This window comes from Leucoraja erinacea, chromosome 16 (genome assembly GCF_028641065.1).
Source record: "Leucoraja erinacea ecotype New England chromosome 16, Leri_hhj_1, whole genome shotgun sequence".
NCBI lineage: Eukaryota > Metazoa > Chordata > Chondrichthyes > Rajiformes > Rajidae > Leucoraja > Leucoraja erinaceus.
In genome coordinates this window covers 38,139,797-38,158,666 of record NC_073392.1, presented here as the reverse complement: position 1 = coordinate 38,158,666, position 18,870 = coordinate 38,139,797, and the positions used below count along the sequence as shown (strand labels likewise).

At 42.6% G+C, this 18,870-nt stretch overlaps 1 protein-coding gene across 1 annotated transcript in view; it reads right to left on the bottom strand.

Moving 5' to 3' along the window:
• acad9 (acyl-CoA dehydrogenase family, member 9) overlaps positions 1 to 17,910 on the bottom strand; it is a 57,483-nt gene extending 39,573 nt beyond the window's left edge. Inside the window, 6 exon segments of the mRNA XM_055648200.1 lie at positions 262 to 340; positions 2,238 to 2,338; positions 4,278 to 4,384; positions 4,552 to 4,653; positions 15,818 to 15,911; positions 17,680 to 17,910. Coding sequence (XP_055504175.1) covers positions 262 to 340; positions 2,238 to 2,338; positions 4,278 to 4,384; positions 4,552 to 4,653; positions 15,818 to 15,911; positions 17,680 to 17,838 — 642 coding nt within the window. The 5' untranslated portion in view covers positions 17,839 to 17,910.
• Between the last annotated feature and the right edge of the window lie 960 nt (positions 17,911 to 18,870).

Here is an 18,870-nt window from a genome sequence, read left to right as displayed (position 1 = left end):
AGCTTTGATATAAAGATGATTTATAATGATATAAAGAAATAGATGAAATGGATATTTTAAATTGATTCTAAAATACAAGATTATAAAGTCTTGCTCAGTATTTTATTGGCATGATTCCTTTCTTAAAGTATGGAACTAGAAAAGAAAACTACAGGCTACCTACCTGTAGTTCCAAGGTAATTATTCTTGAATCCTACAATAACTCACATCAAACAAAACAAAAACATAAGTTGAACAAAATTGTTTGAACACTGCATTTACCTTTGATCCATTGAGAAGGTAGTGCTGCCCATCTTCACTGAGTTTGGCCCTGGTCTGAATCGATGCTGCATCACTTCCACTAAACAAAAAATAATAAATATTTGTGATGTGTGTTAAAAGTTGGGTCTCACCCAGAATTATATACTATCACTAAAATTACTTTCATTCAGTGGGGTGCATACCTTTTACAAAACTGGAAAGAAAATGTATATAATAATGTGAGAAGACATCTCTTGATAAACTGGCATAATGACAGATTGTTCTTGTCGATACTTACTATTTTTCCATTGTTGATACATATGAATTTAATACTGGAGTAGATTATGTGGCCCTTTGAACTAGCTCTGCCATTCATCAAGATCATGACACATCTTCTACCTCAATCCCATTTTTATGCACTATTCGCATATTTCTCAAGTCTCTTGATGTCCATAAATGAATCAATCCCCATTCTGAAATAACTCAATGACTGAACCTCCAGAGTCCGCTTGGAGTAGACAATTCCAAGGATTTATCAGCCCCTATATGAAGAATTTCTTTTTTCAGTCACATTATTCTCAGACTTGTGACTCCTGGACTTCTGAATCAGAGGAAACATTTTCTCTACATCTATCTTGTTACAATTACTATGTTGAGTTCTTTAAGCTTGAATGACATCTGACTCTTCTAAAAACCCTTAAGAATGCAAGCCTAATTTATTCACTCCCTCAGCATACAGCAAGTCTGTTATTCTTGGAACAAGTCCGGTGAATGATGGAGGATATATCCATTTTTTAAGGAAACCCAAATGAAACACACTGTGCCAGGTGCAGGCTCACCAAGGCCGACATAATTGCAGTGAGACACATTTCTAACCCTTTAATTGTAAATGCCACAGTACTACTTACCTTCCAAATCAGTTGCTGCATCTGCATGACTTTGTGCACAAGGATACCTGTGTCACTAATCAACAACATTATCCAATCTCTAACGATTTAAAAAATATCACTGCCATTTTGTTTTGTGCACCAAGATGAATAACTGAATGTCTCATCTGTCACCTTTGTGGTCATGCACACAACATACACACCTAGATTGCTTGCTTTAGCACAGATTGAGGTCTGTTTAATACCAGGGAATCCGAGAAGGTGGCTTGCATCTCCAAATATGACCTCTCATACAGCCAACAATACCCGATTAGTTTAGATACAGCTATAAGAATAGGAACAGAAAATGCTGGAAATGCACGTCAGCCAGCATATGGGAAGATTAACCTCAGCTGTAATATTATACTAAAAGTTATTACCATAAGTACACCTATTTTATCTCAGGTTCTCAGACTGCAGTTCCTCTATCCTAAATGGCCCATCGGAGAATGTCACCATGCTTAAAACTACTTCAAGACTTATTATACATGCACATTATTTCTGGCAAGATATTAAAGTTAAAACGCAGATGTATCCTTTGCATAGTTGGTATTATGCAGCAGAAGTTAAGCTACTAATGCTCTGCTCTTCTGGCAAAGGTTTGAAACCCACTGTTTTACAAATTCATCTGGAAAGATGAAACAAAATAATGACTATTAAAATTGGCCTCACTTTCCAAGCCAGTTAACAATTTAAAGAGTTTGTGGAAAAAAGCAGCACCCAATCTTAGTAGCAGTACATGCTTTGATATTTTTCTCTAAAGCATTGTAATACATATATACATTGTTTAGTGTAATGATGCAGATAAATGAAGTCTAAAAACATCACTGCTGTTTGTACACACAGTATGTGTACATTCTAAATGCAAACACCAGGAGCCAGAGTCTAGACAGTCATTGTTTAATAAGATCATTTGCAAAAGCACATCGTGGTTATTAATAAACTGTTTCATTGTTCACTGTAGACCTTAAAATTCTTCCAAGACTACTCTTGTGCAAAATATTAAAATCATTCCTATGGATGACTCTTACAAATGCAATAATTATCAGATTCATATAGCTCGCTTCTTACCTTCCAGGTTCTGTGAGACAAAAAGCTGCAACGTGCTCTCCTGTTGCAAGCTTAGGGAGGTAGTTGGCTTTCTGTTCGTCATTACCAACAATCAAGATTCCCTAAACTCATACAAATGAACAAATATCAGTTAATGTTGCACACACTGATGCCTCATTTGCAATCAAATTTACCAAAGAATACATCCAAATCACTCATATAGTGACATAGTGCCATACCATCATGGACTCTGAGCAAATGCAACCACTTACACAACAAAAAAACAAAAAAAATTGAAACTAGTTTGATCAACAGCAACACAACGAAAAAAAAAGTGTTTCTAGACTTCACTTCCTTCCATTCCATCCCCTGGTGTCTCTCATCCCATGCAAAAAAAGTCTGATAAAATGTGCCAATTTAACAAGTCTAATATTATTTTAATATCTCCATTATTTAGTGTGGAATAATTGGGAAAGTGCCTAATTCTTGAGTTATTAATCTTGCGCAAGATAAAAAATACAAGCCAAGGTCCTACCAACTATGTAACTGATATCGTAGGGACCATTCATAGAGGAGATTTATGGGTCTGTAATGTAAAGATTACAGCATGCTTCTCAGCTAAAATGGATTTGTCTGCTAACAGCATTAATTGAAAAACCAGGCTTGTTTAGAAAAAAAATCAGGTGCTTAGGAAAATATATGTTTTACTTGGAAGAACTAGTAAATTATGAGGCCTCAGGACATACAGAATGGCCTATAGTACTAAGGCAAGACAAATCTTTTATCTCAGACATCCGAGAAGCACGGTAAAATTGAAAATATAAATGGATGCTGTGAGTATGCTCACTCAGAACACGGGTGCCCTAGAAAGGCATGAGACTCAATGTGTGTGTAGAAAGGAACCGCAGATGCTGATTTACACTGAAGATTAACACCAAATGCTGGAGTAACTCAGCGGGACAGTCCCACCCCCACCTTAGTTCTCCGACTAGTTTCACTGTCCTCCTGATTAATTTTACTGTTTGTATGCCTCGTTGTCACCGTCCCTTCAGCCAACATTGCACCATTCTACATTTCCTAGACCATCGTCTGCTTTGATCTGTCATTTTCACATCTTACATTCTCTTTTCTACCATATATCTCCAGACTCCCTCTTCCGTGACTCTCTGTCTTAAGGGTTTCGACCCAAATGTCACCCTTTCTTTCTCTCCAGAGATGATGCCTGTCCCGATGAGTCACTCCAGCATTTTGTCCAGACTCAAGGTGTGGTTATTTTGTTGCTGTTTATTGTCGTTTTATTAAGTGTTTTATTTCTATTTAAGTATTCTTTCTCCATCATTGATCTGAATCTTCAAAACCTGCTTGTTTCACATGGGATCACGTTTCTTTTGCTGCATGAATTTAAATTAATATTGAAAAATAAAAGATTGGGAAGAGACAAACTGGGCTAAATCAAATTATGCTTATTCAGTGACACCAAATAAGGTTTCACACAAGTATACGAAGTCCTGGAGTAACTCAGCAGGTCAGGCAGCATTTCTGGAGAACTTGGATAGGTGGTGTATTCAGATGATAACCTTTTTCAGACAATATTTCACGTATTGAATGAAAGAAAAAAGAAAAATGCTGGCAGGAAAAAGAGCTGAATTCACATGTGAAAGCTGTAAGTATCATGAACTTCAACATCATTTTCAGTTAGTCCTATAGCTAAACTGATGTCCACTTAAGTTATTTCCTTAAATTTAAGAGCTTTTCTTTCAAAGGACATACTGATAAATTGTTAGGAGATACAAAGAACTGCAGATGATAGTTTACAAAAAAAAAAAAAGTGCTTGAGTAACTTAGTGGGTCAGATAGCATCTCTGGAGCACATGGATAGATGAAGTTTCGAGTCAGTACCCAACTTCAGATCCATATTTTCCAGAGATGCTGCCTGACCCGCTGGGTTACACCAGCACTTTGTGTGTCTTTTTCTGATAAATTGTTAGCTTATTCTCAATTGTCTAATTCAAATCAATGCTTGAAATGTATTTAGCCAAAATAATCAAATATCTCCAATACCTTCAGGCCAATCGCTTGATGCGCTGCCAGGGTAACAGCAATGGATCCGTCTAAGGAAGTAATCTCACCAAGTCGAGCATACATAGTGTTTGATAATCCAAGGCCACCTGCAGAGATCAACAAATCTGCAGTCATTCTATTTTTGTCAAAACATAAATCTAGTGGTTAGCAGACATTGATCTAATCATTAATGTACAGCCGCAAATGTAAATTATTCGACCTGCAAGGTTAGATTACCTGCAGTAATTTTGTTGTTCAACAATTATAAACTCACCGTACTCTTCAGGAATCTGTTGCCCAAAAAGGCCCAGCTCTTTGAGCCCTTTCATAGTTTCTGTCGGAATTTTTGCATCCAAATCAATTTTCTTTGAATCAACTGTTGAAGAAAAAGATCATTTTGATGATCATCCGAATATATACTGGCATGTCAAATATGCATGCGTCACTATCATTCAATCTTGCACTTAAAAAAAGCACAGTATGGTGTTTCCACTGATTTTTCAGTGCAAGTGAATTTTTAGAGCAGATTTTAAAACGCAAAAATTGAATTTACTCCATTATGTGCACAATGTTGCACAATGTCTGGTCCACTGGTTGTTTCAGTATGGCCCACTTGAGTGAAATGCAGTGGTATCCCTCTCTGAACATGATTCTGAAGCTAGATCGGCAATCTCCTGTGTGGTGCAGGACTTAATGTAATAGTAAATTCCACCTCACAAGAGCAAGTCTAGCTGTGTCTCAAACTACAAGAGTGCTTGGATGTTTGTGAATGTCTCTGCAATTAAAACATGAAAAGTATTCAAATAAAACAATTAAACTATAAACAAATTCAAAAATGTAAAATGCATGCCATTTTTCTCTATCCCTCCCACTCACTATTGTCCATTGAAGGTCTCTTAAGGGCCTGTCCCACTATACGAGATTACCCAAGAGCTCTCCCGAGTTTAAAAAAAAACAAACTCGTGGTAAGTAAGTAGAATGTACGTAGCGGGTACGTCGGTGCTCGGGACATCTTTTAGCGGCTCGTAACGCTAACAGCAGGTACTCGGGAAACGGGGTAAGTTCGTGCTCTTTTTTCTACAGTGTGAACAATGTCCACGAGAGCCCCGAGTACTTACGAACGGCTGTTACCGTAATTCGAATCAGGGGAAACTCAGGTGAACTCTTGAATTACCTCGTACAGTGGGACAGGCCCTTAAATCTCAGAGTCACACAGCACAGGAACAGGCCCTTCGGCCTACAAAGTCCATCCCTACCATCAAGTCTTATCCTTAATTATCCCATTTAGGAGCAAGTAATCAGTAGCCTATTAAGTAACCTACTAACCCTTGGCTTGCCAACATTGTGAGAGTATCGGAAGCAATGTGTTTCAGATTGCAACCACTCCCTGGGTAAAAAAAAAATCATCTTCGTACACCATCTAAACCTCACGTTAAATTTCTGCCAAGAGGAAAGATTTCTATCTACCCTATTTATGCCTCATCATTCTATGTATCTTTATTATGTCCTCTCAGCCTCCTCTGCTCAAAGGAAAATAAACCAAGCCTATTCAGTCTTGCCTCGTACTGAAATATTCCATCCAGGTAACATATTGGTGAATCTCCGCTGAACACTCTCCAGTGCAATCATGTCCTTCCTATTGTGTGGCAACCAGAACTGCATACAATGTTTTATAGTTGGACTAAGACTTCATTGCTCCAATAATTTATGCCCCCCAAAAGGTAGGTATTCCCTATGCCATTTTCAACACCCCATCATAAGACCATAGGAGCAGAATTAGGCCATTCGGCCCATTGAGTCTGCTCCATCAGTCGATCATGGCTGATCTAATTTTTCCTCTCAACCTCATTCTTCCCATAACTTTTGACCTTACTAATACCCAATGATTTGGCCTCCACAGCTGTCTGTGGCAATGAATTCCATAGATTCACCAGCTTCTAGCTAAAGAAATTCCTCCTCATCCCCATTGCAAAGGTACATCCATGATCCTAGACCCCTAGTCTCCCACTACGGGAAACATCTTTTCCGTATCCACTCTATCTACCAATCGGTAGATTTCAATGAGAACGCTCCTCGTCCTTCTTAATTCCAGTCAGTACAGGTCCTAAGGCATTCTGGGTTCCTCACACATTAACCCAATCATCCCCGGGATCATTCTCATAAAGTTTCTCTGGACCCTCTCCAATGCCAGAACATTGCATTTGTCTTCCTTACCACTGGCTCAACCTGCAAACTACAGCATCCTGCACCAGCACTCCCACATCCTTTTAAAGATTAGATTTTGGAATCCTCTCTCATTTAGAAGTCTAAACCTTTATTCCCGAAACAATGGGTAGAGAATTCTAAAACTAGAGGCATAAGGTGAGAGGGGAGAGACTTAAGAGATAGATACAAGGGACAGATACAGAGAGGAAAGGTTTTGAGGGTGATGGACAAAATGCAGGCAAATGGGACAAGCCCAATACGTCAACTTTGTCGGCATGGACAAGGTGGGCTGAAGGGCATGTTTCCATGTTGTAGAGCTCTATATTGGAAACAGGGCTAGACCATTCAACTGAATGTCAATAAGGAGAACATTCCAACAATACTAACCTTACTGTACTCATTAATTTTTAACAAAAAGTAATGCGTAAAGGTGGCCCAGTAGTGCAGCTGTAGAGTTGCTGCCTTACAGCGCCAGAGACCTAGGTTCAAACCTAACTAAGGGTGCTGTATGAATGGAGTTTACACGGTCTCGCTGAGACCTTGTGGGTTTCTCTGGGTGCTCCAGTTTCCTCCCACACTCCCAAGACGTGCAGGTTTCTAGGTTAATTGGTTTCTATAAATAGTCCCTAGTGTATAGGACAGAACTAATGTACTGGTATCACTGGTTGGTGCGGACTTGGTGGATCGAAGGGCCTGATACCTTGCTCTAAACTAAATTGAAACAAATATAATTATTAATAAAGTTATTTTTTTACAAAGTTCAAATCATTTGCTAGATGATGAGATACTTTTCTGTAAAAGAAGCTCCACCTACCAATGCAGATCTCAATTACGAAACATGTTTTCAAATGGTTTCATTTCTACAGGATGGATGCAATGGTCATTTGGAAAAGTATGGTATTTGAGGTGAAGGCTGTGGTTTTACAACTGATGGCAGTAATTTACTATTCCTGAAGAATAAAACAACGAAACCTTTTTGTAACCAGGACGCAATAAGAGTCTAATAATATAGTACATTCCTTAAAATTAACAGCGTATAGAATGATAGAATGTTTAGATCATTATTTCTATGCCGATAATAACCTTTTTATAATCCTGAGTAGTTTTGTTATCCAGATAACCCTAATTATAAAGGACCATGGGGAGGCGGGGATAGGGTGGAATGGTGTCCATTATTGCTGGTTGGCTGTTATAACCGAGTAAGGGATTCACTCCAAGGAACAACGAGATGTTTTTAAAGTTTTTAACAGCAAATGTTTCTTTACTGCAAACTAAAAACACAAAAGACTGTTTGTTTAATAGACTATAATTGCACAAGCGTGTGGGAAGGAACTGCGGAAGCTGGATTAAACCAAAGAGAGACACAAAATGACTGGAGCAACTAAGCGGAACAAGCAGCATTTCTGGAGAGAAGGAGTGGGTGAGGTTTCCTGTCTCGAGACCCTTGTTCTCAACCTGAAACGTCACCCATTCCTTCTCTCTAGAGATGCTGCTTGTCCCGCTGAGTTACTCCAACATTTTGTGTCTATCATTGCACAAATGCCGATCGAAGCAATTGCTCGCCAATTTTCATGGCCTCCAGTGTAACGGGCAGCCTGTGTTCAGTGATGTCTGATTACTGTGAGAATGCTCGGTCCACTATGATCAGAATCTGTTATAACAAGGTCCATAATAACGAATGTAGACTGTATTTATTTAACTCACTACTTTGTGGTCAATGATTTAAGCCACCCATTATGCTAGAATATTTCCTATTTACAAGAAATACAGATGCATTGTACCTGCTGATTTACGAGGATGTTGCCAGGACTAGAGGGTGTGAGCTATAGGGAGAGGTTGAGTAGGCTGGGTCTCTATTCCATGGAGCGCAGGAGGATGAGGAGGGATCTTATAGTATAGAGGTGTACAAAATCATGAGGAATAGATCGGGGAGATGCACAGTCTCTTGCACAGAGTAGGGGAATCGAGGACCTGAGGACATAGGTTCAAGGTGAAGGGGAAAAGATTTAATAGGAATCTGAGGGGTAACATTTTCACACAAAGGTTGATGGGTTTATGGAACAAGCTGCCAGAGGAGGTAGTTGAGGCTGGGACTATCCCATTGTTTAAGAGACAGTTAGATAGGTACATGGATAAGAAAGGTTTGGAGGGACATGGGCCAAGCGCAGGCAAGTGGGACTAGTGAGGCTGGGACATTGTTAGCCGGTGTGGGCAAGTTGGGCCGGAGGGCCTGTTTCCACACTGTATCACTCTATGTTGATAATCTTTCTAAATTTAAGCACCATTAGCTCACTAATTACACACACACACACACACACAATGTAGTCCTGTGGTCTTTTAAGAAAGTACAACTATTAGAACAATTTCCACAGGGATTGTAAAAAATGATTTACACATATCCTATCTTGGAACATCATATTGGTGGTCGATAATATTATTTTGCAAGTTAGCATAGTGGGGCTGCCTCAAAGCACTAGAGACCAGTTTAGATCCTGATCACCGATGCTGTCTGTGCAGTTTGTATGTTCTCCCTGTGACCGTCTGTTTTCTGTGGGTGCACCGGATTCCTCCCACACTCTAAAGATGTGCAGGTTTGTAGGTTAATAGGCTTCTGTGAATTCCCTCAAATGTGTGGAATGTGAAGGTGGAATAACATAGACCAGTTTGCGGGTGATCTGTGGCCAGCATGGACTCCGTTTGCCAAAAGGCCTATTTCCTTTATCTCTAAACATTCAGGTAATAGCTTCCAGATGAGAAAGCATTTTGCAATGTAAAACAATGCCTCCTTATATTGACCTTATCTCCTCTGAGAGAGAACTTCCACTACCTTTCTTCCACATACTATGTGACCTACATGCTGCCCTTCACTATCAGCATGTGGAGAACAATCTATAACTAGAAAGTGTGGAGCCTGCCTGCTGGACTATGTTAACTATTTTGATGGGCTAAATAAACACAATGACACAAACTACAGCAGAGGAGTATAAATCATGAGGGGAATACAGTGCCCTCCATAATATTTGGACCAAAGGCCCATAATTTATTTATTTGCCTCTGTACTCCACAATTTGAGATTTGTAATAGAAAAAAATCACATGTGGTTAAAGAGCTCATTGTCAGATTTTATTAAAGGCCATTTTTTATACATTTTGGTTTCACCATGTAGAAATTACAGCTGTGTTTCCTCCCCATTTCAGGGCACCATAATGTTTGGGACACATGGCTTCACAGGTGTTTGTAATTGTTCAGGTGTGTTTAATTGCAGGTTCTAAGAGAGCTCCAGCACCTAGTCTTTCCTCCAGTCTTTCCATCACATTTTTTAATTGCTGTTTATCAACATGAGAACCAAAGTTGTCCAATGAAAGTCAAATAAGCCATTCTGAGACTGAGAAACAATAATAAAACTGTTAGGGACATCAGCCAAATTTTAGGCTTACCAAAATCAACTATTTGGAACATCATTAAGAAGAAAAGAGCAGTGGTTAGTTTACTAATCGCAAAGGGACAAACAGACCAAGGAAGACCTCCACAGCTGATGACAGAAGAATTTTCACTATAATAAAGAAAAATCCCCAAACAAAAATGTCCAACAGATCAGAAACACTCTTCAGGAGTCAGGTGTGGATTTGTCAATGACCACTGTCCGCAGAAGACTTCATGATCAGAAATACCGAGGCTACACTGCAAGATGCAAACCACTGGTTAGCCGCAAAAATAGGATGGCCGGGTTAAGGGCCTGTCGCACTGCGGCGACCTAATTGGCGAGTTTAAAAAGTTTGCCCTCTACTCATACAGGTGCACAACCTTTTATCCGAAAGCCTTGGGACCAGACACTTTTCGTAATTCAGAATTTTTCGGCTTTCGGAATGGAAGATTTTTAGCGTAGATTTTAACGGCTGGCTCAGTGGTAGAGTGCTCGGCTCATATCCGCAAGGTCGCGAGTTTGCGCCTCGATCCCGGCAGTTACTCGATCGCGAGTTTGAGTCTTCAATGTAGTTTATTCTTGCAGAATAGGAGAGAATATGGAGGGTTAGGCTGGGATCATTCTCTGCGAGATAATCTTAGTGCGGGAGACAAGTTTAGGAGAGGTGTTCTGACTGTGTGGGCAGAACTTTGGAAGTGATTGCCCACCATTCTCAAAAGCCGCTGTCTCTCCCTGTCCCTCCAACTCCAGAGGAATCCGCTGCCCGATGCGCCGCTACGGCGACAAGTGGCAGTTCGCCCACAGCCCGAGCTGCGCCCCCTCATCCGCAACCCGGGTTCCTCTGGAGTTGGAGCGGGGCTGGGCTAGAGTTGTTGCTGGCTGTGAGTCTCTGGGATCTCCGTGCTTGCAGTCGGTATCCCGTTGGTCCTGACGTCTCCGGTCACCCCCCTGGAATGGAGCTGAGACTGGGAACTTTACCGCCCTTGCCCCCTCCCTCTGCAACTGCAAACAACCCCACAGTTCCCAGTCTCAGCTCCTGTACAGGGGGTGGCCGGAGACGTCACAGCCCGAGCTGCGCCCCCTCATCCGCAACCTCAAGACCAAGACGCACCTTGCACACCATCAGCTTCGGTCCCTACGGGGAGCGTGTTCCTCTGGAATTGGAACGGGACTGGGCTGCTGCTGGCTGTGGGTCTCTGGGATCTCCGTGCTTGCAGTGGGCCTGGGGGCCGGTGTCCCGTTGGTCCTGACGTCTCCGGTGACTGGCACTAGCTCCGACGTGAAGACAGTGCAAAACCCCCGCGCAATGGGCGGGGAGCTGGAGAGGGGAGGGAAGGGGTCACACACATGGACGGGAAGCAGAGGGGTGTAGGTGGGGTGAAACTTAAGGGAGCGACAATTTGCTGCTGCCTGCCCACTGAGTTTAAAAGTTCTCATGCAAGACTCACGATACAGTGTATCGTGAGTCTACCGTGGGAACTTTTTAACTCAGCGGGCAGGCAGCAGCAGATTGTCAATTATTAACCCTCCCGCGCAATATACCCTCACCTTATGAATGGGGATTTAGTTCCCCTTTCTTCGAGGACCGACCGGAGGTTCTGCTGTCACCTCTGCGGGCCGCCCTCGGTGAACGTTTTCAAGGACCTTTCTTCAAGGACTGAAAAAATGTCGCTATTCGGAGGTTTTCGTTATTTGGAACTTCGGATAAAAGGTTGTGCACCTGTACTTGCAGCATGGTCGACACGAGGTCCTAGGAGATCTTTGAAATTCTCCTTCATGCTCGAGAGTAGTCCCCGCGTACTCGAGGCCTCAGCTAGGTTGCGGCGTATTTTTCAACATGCTGAAAAATGCCCGCGAGTTAAAAATAAAAGGTCGCCATGGAAAAAAATCAATACTTTTTTTCACTCGTAGATTTAGTTGAAGTAGGTTGTAGTAGGTCGGCATGTCATTTGTAGGTAATCGAGGGTAGTCAAAGGTAATCTAAGGTAGTCAAAGGTGGTCGTAGATAGTCTTCAACATAATCGAAGGAGGTCTTCTACATAGTCGAAGGACACTTTTTCAAACTCTCCTAAACTCTTCTAAAATCGTCAATTAGATCTCTGCAGTGGGACAGGCCCTTTACAGTTTGCTCAGAAGTACTTAAAAGAGCAACCACAGTTCTGGAAAAAGGTCTTCTGGACAGATGAGACAAAGATTAACTTGCATCATAATATAATAATAATAAATTTTATTTATGGGCACCTTTCAAAAGTTTCAAGGACACCTTACAGAATTTAACAAGAGTAAAAAACATATAATCGGAGTAAAATAAATTATAAAGACATCACCAATAGACAAATTAAAGACAGAATTCGATCCAAAGACAAAAAAATCAAAAACACAATGTGAAGAGAGAGCAGCGGCAGCTAAACCGCGCCAGCGTACACTCTCCCTTCCGACAGCCATCTTGGACACAAACTAAAATAATCACACGCAAAAATCATCCCCCCCACAATGATTACCACTGTGGGGGAAGGCACAATGTCCAGTCCCCATCCCCAGTTCTCCAAAAGTCAGGCCTATTGAGGCCTCCACTATTGCCTCTACGGCGGCCCGATGTTCCTGGCCGTTCTCGCCGGGTGCTGTTGCCCCGGCGTCGGGAGAGTCCTCTCAGCGGCTGGGCCACCTGGGACGGCCGCTTCCTTACCGGAGACCACGGTTTCCGAAGCCGACAAGGCCGTGCCGGTTTGGAGCTCCCAGGCTCCCGATGTTGAAGTCGGCGCTGCCCGCTACGCTCCGCAGACCGGAGGTGTTGAACTCGGCGGTCACAGCTCACCGGAGCTCCAGCGCGGCGACCTAGGCAAGGCATCACCCGCTCCGCAATAGCGCTCCAGCGCTGTGCCGCCACCGAAGCCGAGGTGCTGGGCGGTCCCCGCCAGGAAACGGCGCTCCACGCCTGCTGGTAGGCCACGAGGACGGGTCGCCAGGGCAGCCCGGAGAAAAAGCTGCCTCACCGACCAGGTAGGGACAAATATAGTTGCCCCCTTACCCCCACATTAAAAAGTCTATTTCTCCCACAAACAAAACACAGAACTCACTAGAACTACAAAAAAAAAGTGAATTAAATGGACGGCTGCTGGTTAGCAGCCGTTCCCCAAAGTATGGAGGAGAGAACTACCAAAGTATGGAGGAAAGAACTGCCCAAGATCCAAAGCATACCACCTCATCTGTGAGACACGGTGTTGTGGATATTATGACCTGGGCATGTATGGCTGCTGAAGATACTGGCTCACTTATCTTCAATGATGATACAACTGCTGATGGTAGTAGCATAATTAATTCTGGAGTGTATACACACACCCAATCTGCTCAAGTTCAAACAAATGCCTCAAAACACTTTGGCTGGTGATTCATTCCACAGCAAGACAATGATCCCAAACAAACTGCTAAAGCAACAAAGGAGCTTTTCAAAGCTAAAGAATGGTCGATTCTTGAGTGGCCAAGTCAATCACCCGATCTGAACCCAATTGAGCATGCATTTTATATGCTGAACCAAAAACTGAAGGGTACTAGTCCCCAATATAAGCAAAAACTAAAGATGGCTGCAATACAGGCCTGGCAGAGCATCACCAAAGAAGGCACCCAGTAACTAGTGATATCCATGAATTGCAGTCATTGCATGCAAAGGATATGCAGCAAAATACTAAGCATGACTACTTTCATTTACATGACATTTCTGTGTCCCAAACATTATGGTGCCTCTGAAATGGGGGGGACTATGTATAAACACTGCTGTATTTTCTACATGGTGAAAGCAAAATGTATAAAAATGGCCTTTAATAAAATCTGACAATGTACACTTTAACCACATGTGATTTTTTTCTATTACAAATCTCAAATTGTGGAGGCAAATAAATAAATGATGGGTCTTTGTCCCAAACATTATGAAGGGTGAAAGCACTTGTCTTTTGTAAAGGGGAATCAAGAACCATGATAAAATTCAACCTGCAATTTGAGAGGGAAAAGATGGAATCAGATATGGCCATATTTCTGTTGAGCAAAGGTGACTACAGGGGCAAGAGGGAGGAGCTGGCTAAAGTTGATTGGAAAAGTATCCTAGCAGGAATTACGGTGGAACAGTAATGGCAGGAATTCTGGGAACAATTTGGAAGTCGCAGGATCTTTTCATTCCAAAGAGGAAGAAAGATTCTAACGGGAGAATGAGATGACTGTGGAAGACAGTATAAAACTAAAAGAGAAGGTATATAATATTGCAGATTACTAGGAAGCTGGAGGATTTGGAACCTTTTAAAAAACAACAGAGGGTAACTAAAAAGGCAATACGGTGTGAAAAGATGAAATACGAAATTAAGCTAGCCATTATTATAAAGGCGAATAGCAAGAGTTTCTTCAGATATATAAAGAGTAAGACAGAGACAAGAATAGTCATTGGACTGCTGGAAAATTATGCTGGAGAAGTGATAATGGGGAATAAGGAAATGGCAGATGAATTTAATACGTTTTTTGTCTTAGTCTTCACAGTGGAAGACACCAGCAACGTGCTGCAAATTCAAGAGAGTCAGGGGGTGGAAGTTAGTGGAGTGGCTATCACTAAAGAGAAGGTGCTTGGGAAGCTGAAAGGTCTGAAGGTGGATAAGTCACCTGGACCGGATTGATTGTACCCCAGAGTCCTGAAAGAGGTAGCTTTTGACATTTTGATCTTTCAAGAATCACTAGAGTCAAGGGTGGTTCCAGGCGATTGTAAAAATGCAAATATTACTCCGCTGTTCAAGACAAGAGTGAACAGAAATGTGGAATCTATAGACCGGTGGTTGGTGTGATTTTAAGGGTCCATTATAAAGGATGAGACAGCCCGTACAAAAAAACCTTTTCCTTCCAAAATACAGTGAAAGGGTAGGAGTTTGCTTGCCTGCAAGATTTGTTCTTGTAATTGTCTGCTGATCAGATTGTGAACTTTGTCCACAGATGCACTCAGGAGACAGCAGCTCCAGATAAATTAATGCTCTCTGCTATCTCAGAAGGATACAGTAAAATCTTGCTAAAATCTCCAATTTTACAGTGCAACCAAATATTTTCCGACAAAACAAACACTTCATAAATGTCACCATCAGATGACTCCTTAATTACACAAAATCTCCATTTACACTTCAAAGAGCATTCATTTCATTATAATCCACGTTTGAGTAGTAGGTTGAGAACCAAATCAAGGTTTAACTGTTCAATGGACATTGTCTCCAAATTCATGAACATTCCTCGAAGCATTTATTCTGAGCATGGCTTGTTCAGCGAGACTGTTTTTTATTCCTCAACTCTTGGCAGATATTTTCCTGAATTACAGCATAACACAAAATCACAAAAAAAGACACAAAGCGCTGGAGTACCTGAATGGATCAGGCAGCGTTGCTAGAGAACCATGGATAAGTGATATTACGGGTCAAGCTCTTCTTCCTACTGATTGCAACGGCAGCAGAGAAACGTGGGAGAGAGGAGGGGCAGGACAAAGCATGGTGACTAATAGGTGGATACAGGTGAGAGGTCTTTGTATTTTTAGACCATTCTCTTTAGCCTTTGTATTACTGACAAGGTTCCACCTGTTATGCTGACTTGAACGTGACAAATAAAACGTGGGAGCAAAATGAGGGGAAGCTGCGCCACTTGCATTGATACATGTTCACATGGTGTGGCTCAGATTCAAATCTAAACGTCAGCCTGATGCTCATGGGCATGTGGGCACACCAGTATTTATGGTTATAATGAGCCCCAGGAAGAAAATAATTTAAGCTCTTCAATTTATACACAGAATCGGGGTATTTTTCCCTCAGCCAAGACCGACTCTACAGATAGTTACAAGTGATAACGTATGGCCATTAAAAAAGACACATAATTCACATTAGACAAAATTAAATCCCACCATCCTCATTGAAAAACCTTTCCACGGGTGCAACAAGTTGATTAATCTCTTCCAACTCTTCCTTGCTGACCTCTGGATAGGGAAATACTTCGTGCTAGAATATAAACAAATGCACTGAATTAGAATGCTTGTAATTCAGGGATTTACTTACAATCTAAGATCCTTTTAAAGCAAAAATATTAAACTGATTATTCAATCTTCCTTATTGTTAAACACATTGGCTTCCAAGGCTTGAACACAATAAACAGTTGCATTTCAGTTCACCATTGTTATATTTGCAAATGTGGTGGGTTTTTTTACCCAGAGATTTGCCTGGCCACAAAACATTGGCATCATCAAAGCTGATTGTGTAAACTTCTGAACATAGTCTCTGCTGTTGTTGAAATTCTCAACCATGTTTTCACATTTACAATTGATTAATACTTGCTGGCCTCCCATCATCGCCCTTCATGAAGTTGAGAACATTCACAACTCTGCTAGCTTTACAGCAACTCACACCAAGTCCCGTTCGTGCCTGCATTTAATTGTACTAGCTACAAATTAGGCCAAATTCGTAACCTTCATACTCCACACATTGTGTAGATCTATACACAGTAACAGCAGGTCTTCCCCAGGTTGTGAATGCCTAACTAATGGGCAGACCCGACATGCGAGCGAGCATTTGTGAGACCGATAGGATGGATTTGCTGGCTATTGCAGGGCTGCAGGCATCTTCTGCTAGTATGGGTGTCAGAGGTTATGGGGAGAAGCCAGGAAAATGTGGTTAGGAGGTAGAGATAGATCAGCCATGATTTGAATGGCGGAGAAGACTTGAAGGGCCAAATGGCCTAATTCTACTCCTATCACATGATCTTATGACCGATATGGGAACTCAGTTCACGGCAACATTATTGCACCTTGCAGACAACTCCGAGTGATTACATTAAATGCCTCTGGTTAACCACATGTTTTTCCTGGTTGTCTTGTGCTTACTCCATCACAAGTTTGCAGATGACACCACTGGAATGAGCCAGATCTCAAACAATGATATTACAGAGTGCAGGAATAAGGTGTCAAGACAACAATCTCTCCCTCAATGTCTGTAAGACAAAGGAACTACTTGTTGCTTTCTGGAAGCAAGAGTACATGCTCCAATCAGAATGAATGGTGCTAAAGTGGAAATGATTGAGAGCTTCAAGTTCCTTGGCATTAATATTACCAATGATCTGTCATGGACCAACCAAATTGATGCGACTGCCAAGAAGGCACAACAACGCCTTTACTTTCTGAGATGACTGAGGCATGTCACCAATAACTCTTATGAACTTCTACAGATGCACAATAGAAAGCATCTATTTTTGAGAACGGCTTGAGAACAGTTCTGCTCAAGACCGCAAGTAGCTGTAGAGTTGTAGATGTCGCCCAGACCATCCACAAATACCAGGCTTTGCTCCATACACTTCACCTTGCCTGTCCCGCCCCAGTCATTCCTTCTCCATGAGGATTGGGCAGATTGTACAGAAGCTTGAAAGCGCACACTATCAGACTCAGGAACGGAATCTTCCCATTTGTTATCGGGTTTCTGAACAATCCTTTCATAAGTTAAAGTACTATCCGATTCACCTCTACCCCCTTGTGGACATTGGACTTTATAAGTGCTATCCTGCTGAAAACTATATTCAGCACTCTGCATGTTCACCTTTGCTCTACCATGTGTACTTGAGTTTGACTATGTGTACTTATGTACACTATTATCTGATTGGATAGCATAAAAAGCTTTTCACTGTACTTTGTCCATGCGACAATAATTAACCTAAAGCATGTACCTCCACCCACGGGCCGCTGCACCCTATTCAGTACCCACACCCACCGTTCCCAGGTACCTGGTTAATTTTGCCCAGAAACAGGTTCTTGGCGTAGGCCAACGCCCGGCACTGGGAGCTGAAGCTCAGGCGGTGATCCGTGAGGCGGACTTGCAGCTGTTGCCCGGCGGACAAGCGCAGCCTCGCCAGGGCCCCGCGCAGCACAACCGAGGCGCTCATCGTTGGTTGGCGCCGCTCCCGTCCGAGCTCCGGGCGCGGTCACGAGGGGGGCGCGCGGCCGCGATGTCACAATGGGCGGTCCGTTAGAGGGCACGTTCACGAAGGGGGCGCGCGGCCGCGATGTCACAATGGGCGGTTTAGAGGGCGCGTTCACGAGGGGGACGCGCGGCCGCGATGTCACAATGGGCGGGCTGATGAGGCGCCGCGCGCCGCCGGCAGGGGGCAGCAACAACAGGCGGCGTCTCCCCTGGAAACCAACCAAAGGCCCAAACTCAAGGCAAGGCGTCGACCACTGGTGGGAGAAAGAAAGCCAAGTCATGCCTGAAACTAGAACTGCAATTGCTGAGAAGTACGCAGGAGTTCAGGTAGCAACCGTGGAGGATGAAGCAAATGATTCGGGGGCCAGAACCTTTCCTCAGAAAAGTGTCATATCTCTGCCCCTCCCATTCCCACACTAACCTTCCTGTCCTGTCCTGGGCCTCCTCCCCTGGCAGAGTGAGGCCCAGCACATATTGGAGGAACAACACCTCATATTTCGCTTGGGCAGCTTACAACCCAGCCATATGAATATTGATTTCTCTAACTACAAGTAACGCTTGCATCCCCCCTCTCTCTCCGTCCCTCACCCACCCTAATTCTTTGACTAGTTTCACTGTTCTGATTAAATTTTACTGATTGTATACCGCGTTGTCATCTTCCCCTCAGTTAACAATGAACAATTCTACATTTCCTTATCAACCTCTTTGATCTGTCGTTTTCACACCTTACCCTTCCCTGTCTCTCGACTCTCAGTTTGAAGAAGGGTCTCGACCCGAAACATCACCCATTCCTTCGCTCCAGAGATGCTGCCTGTCTCGCTGAGTTACTCCAGCATTTTGTGTCTATCTCTGCTCCAGTTTGTTATGTCCACCGGTGCCCAGCACTTGGAAAATGCACAAATGTATCTATGGATATTGCTCTACTCCAGGCTGCTTCTGTGTAGATTAAGATGAAGACACAAAGACAGAATGACCACCTTCGCCAGCCACATCC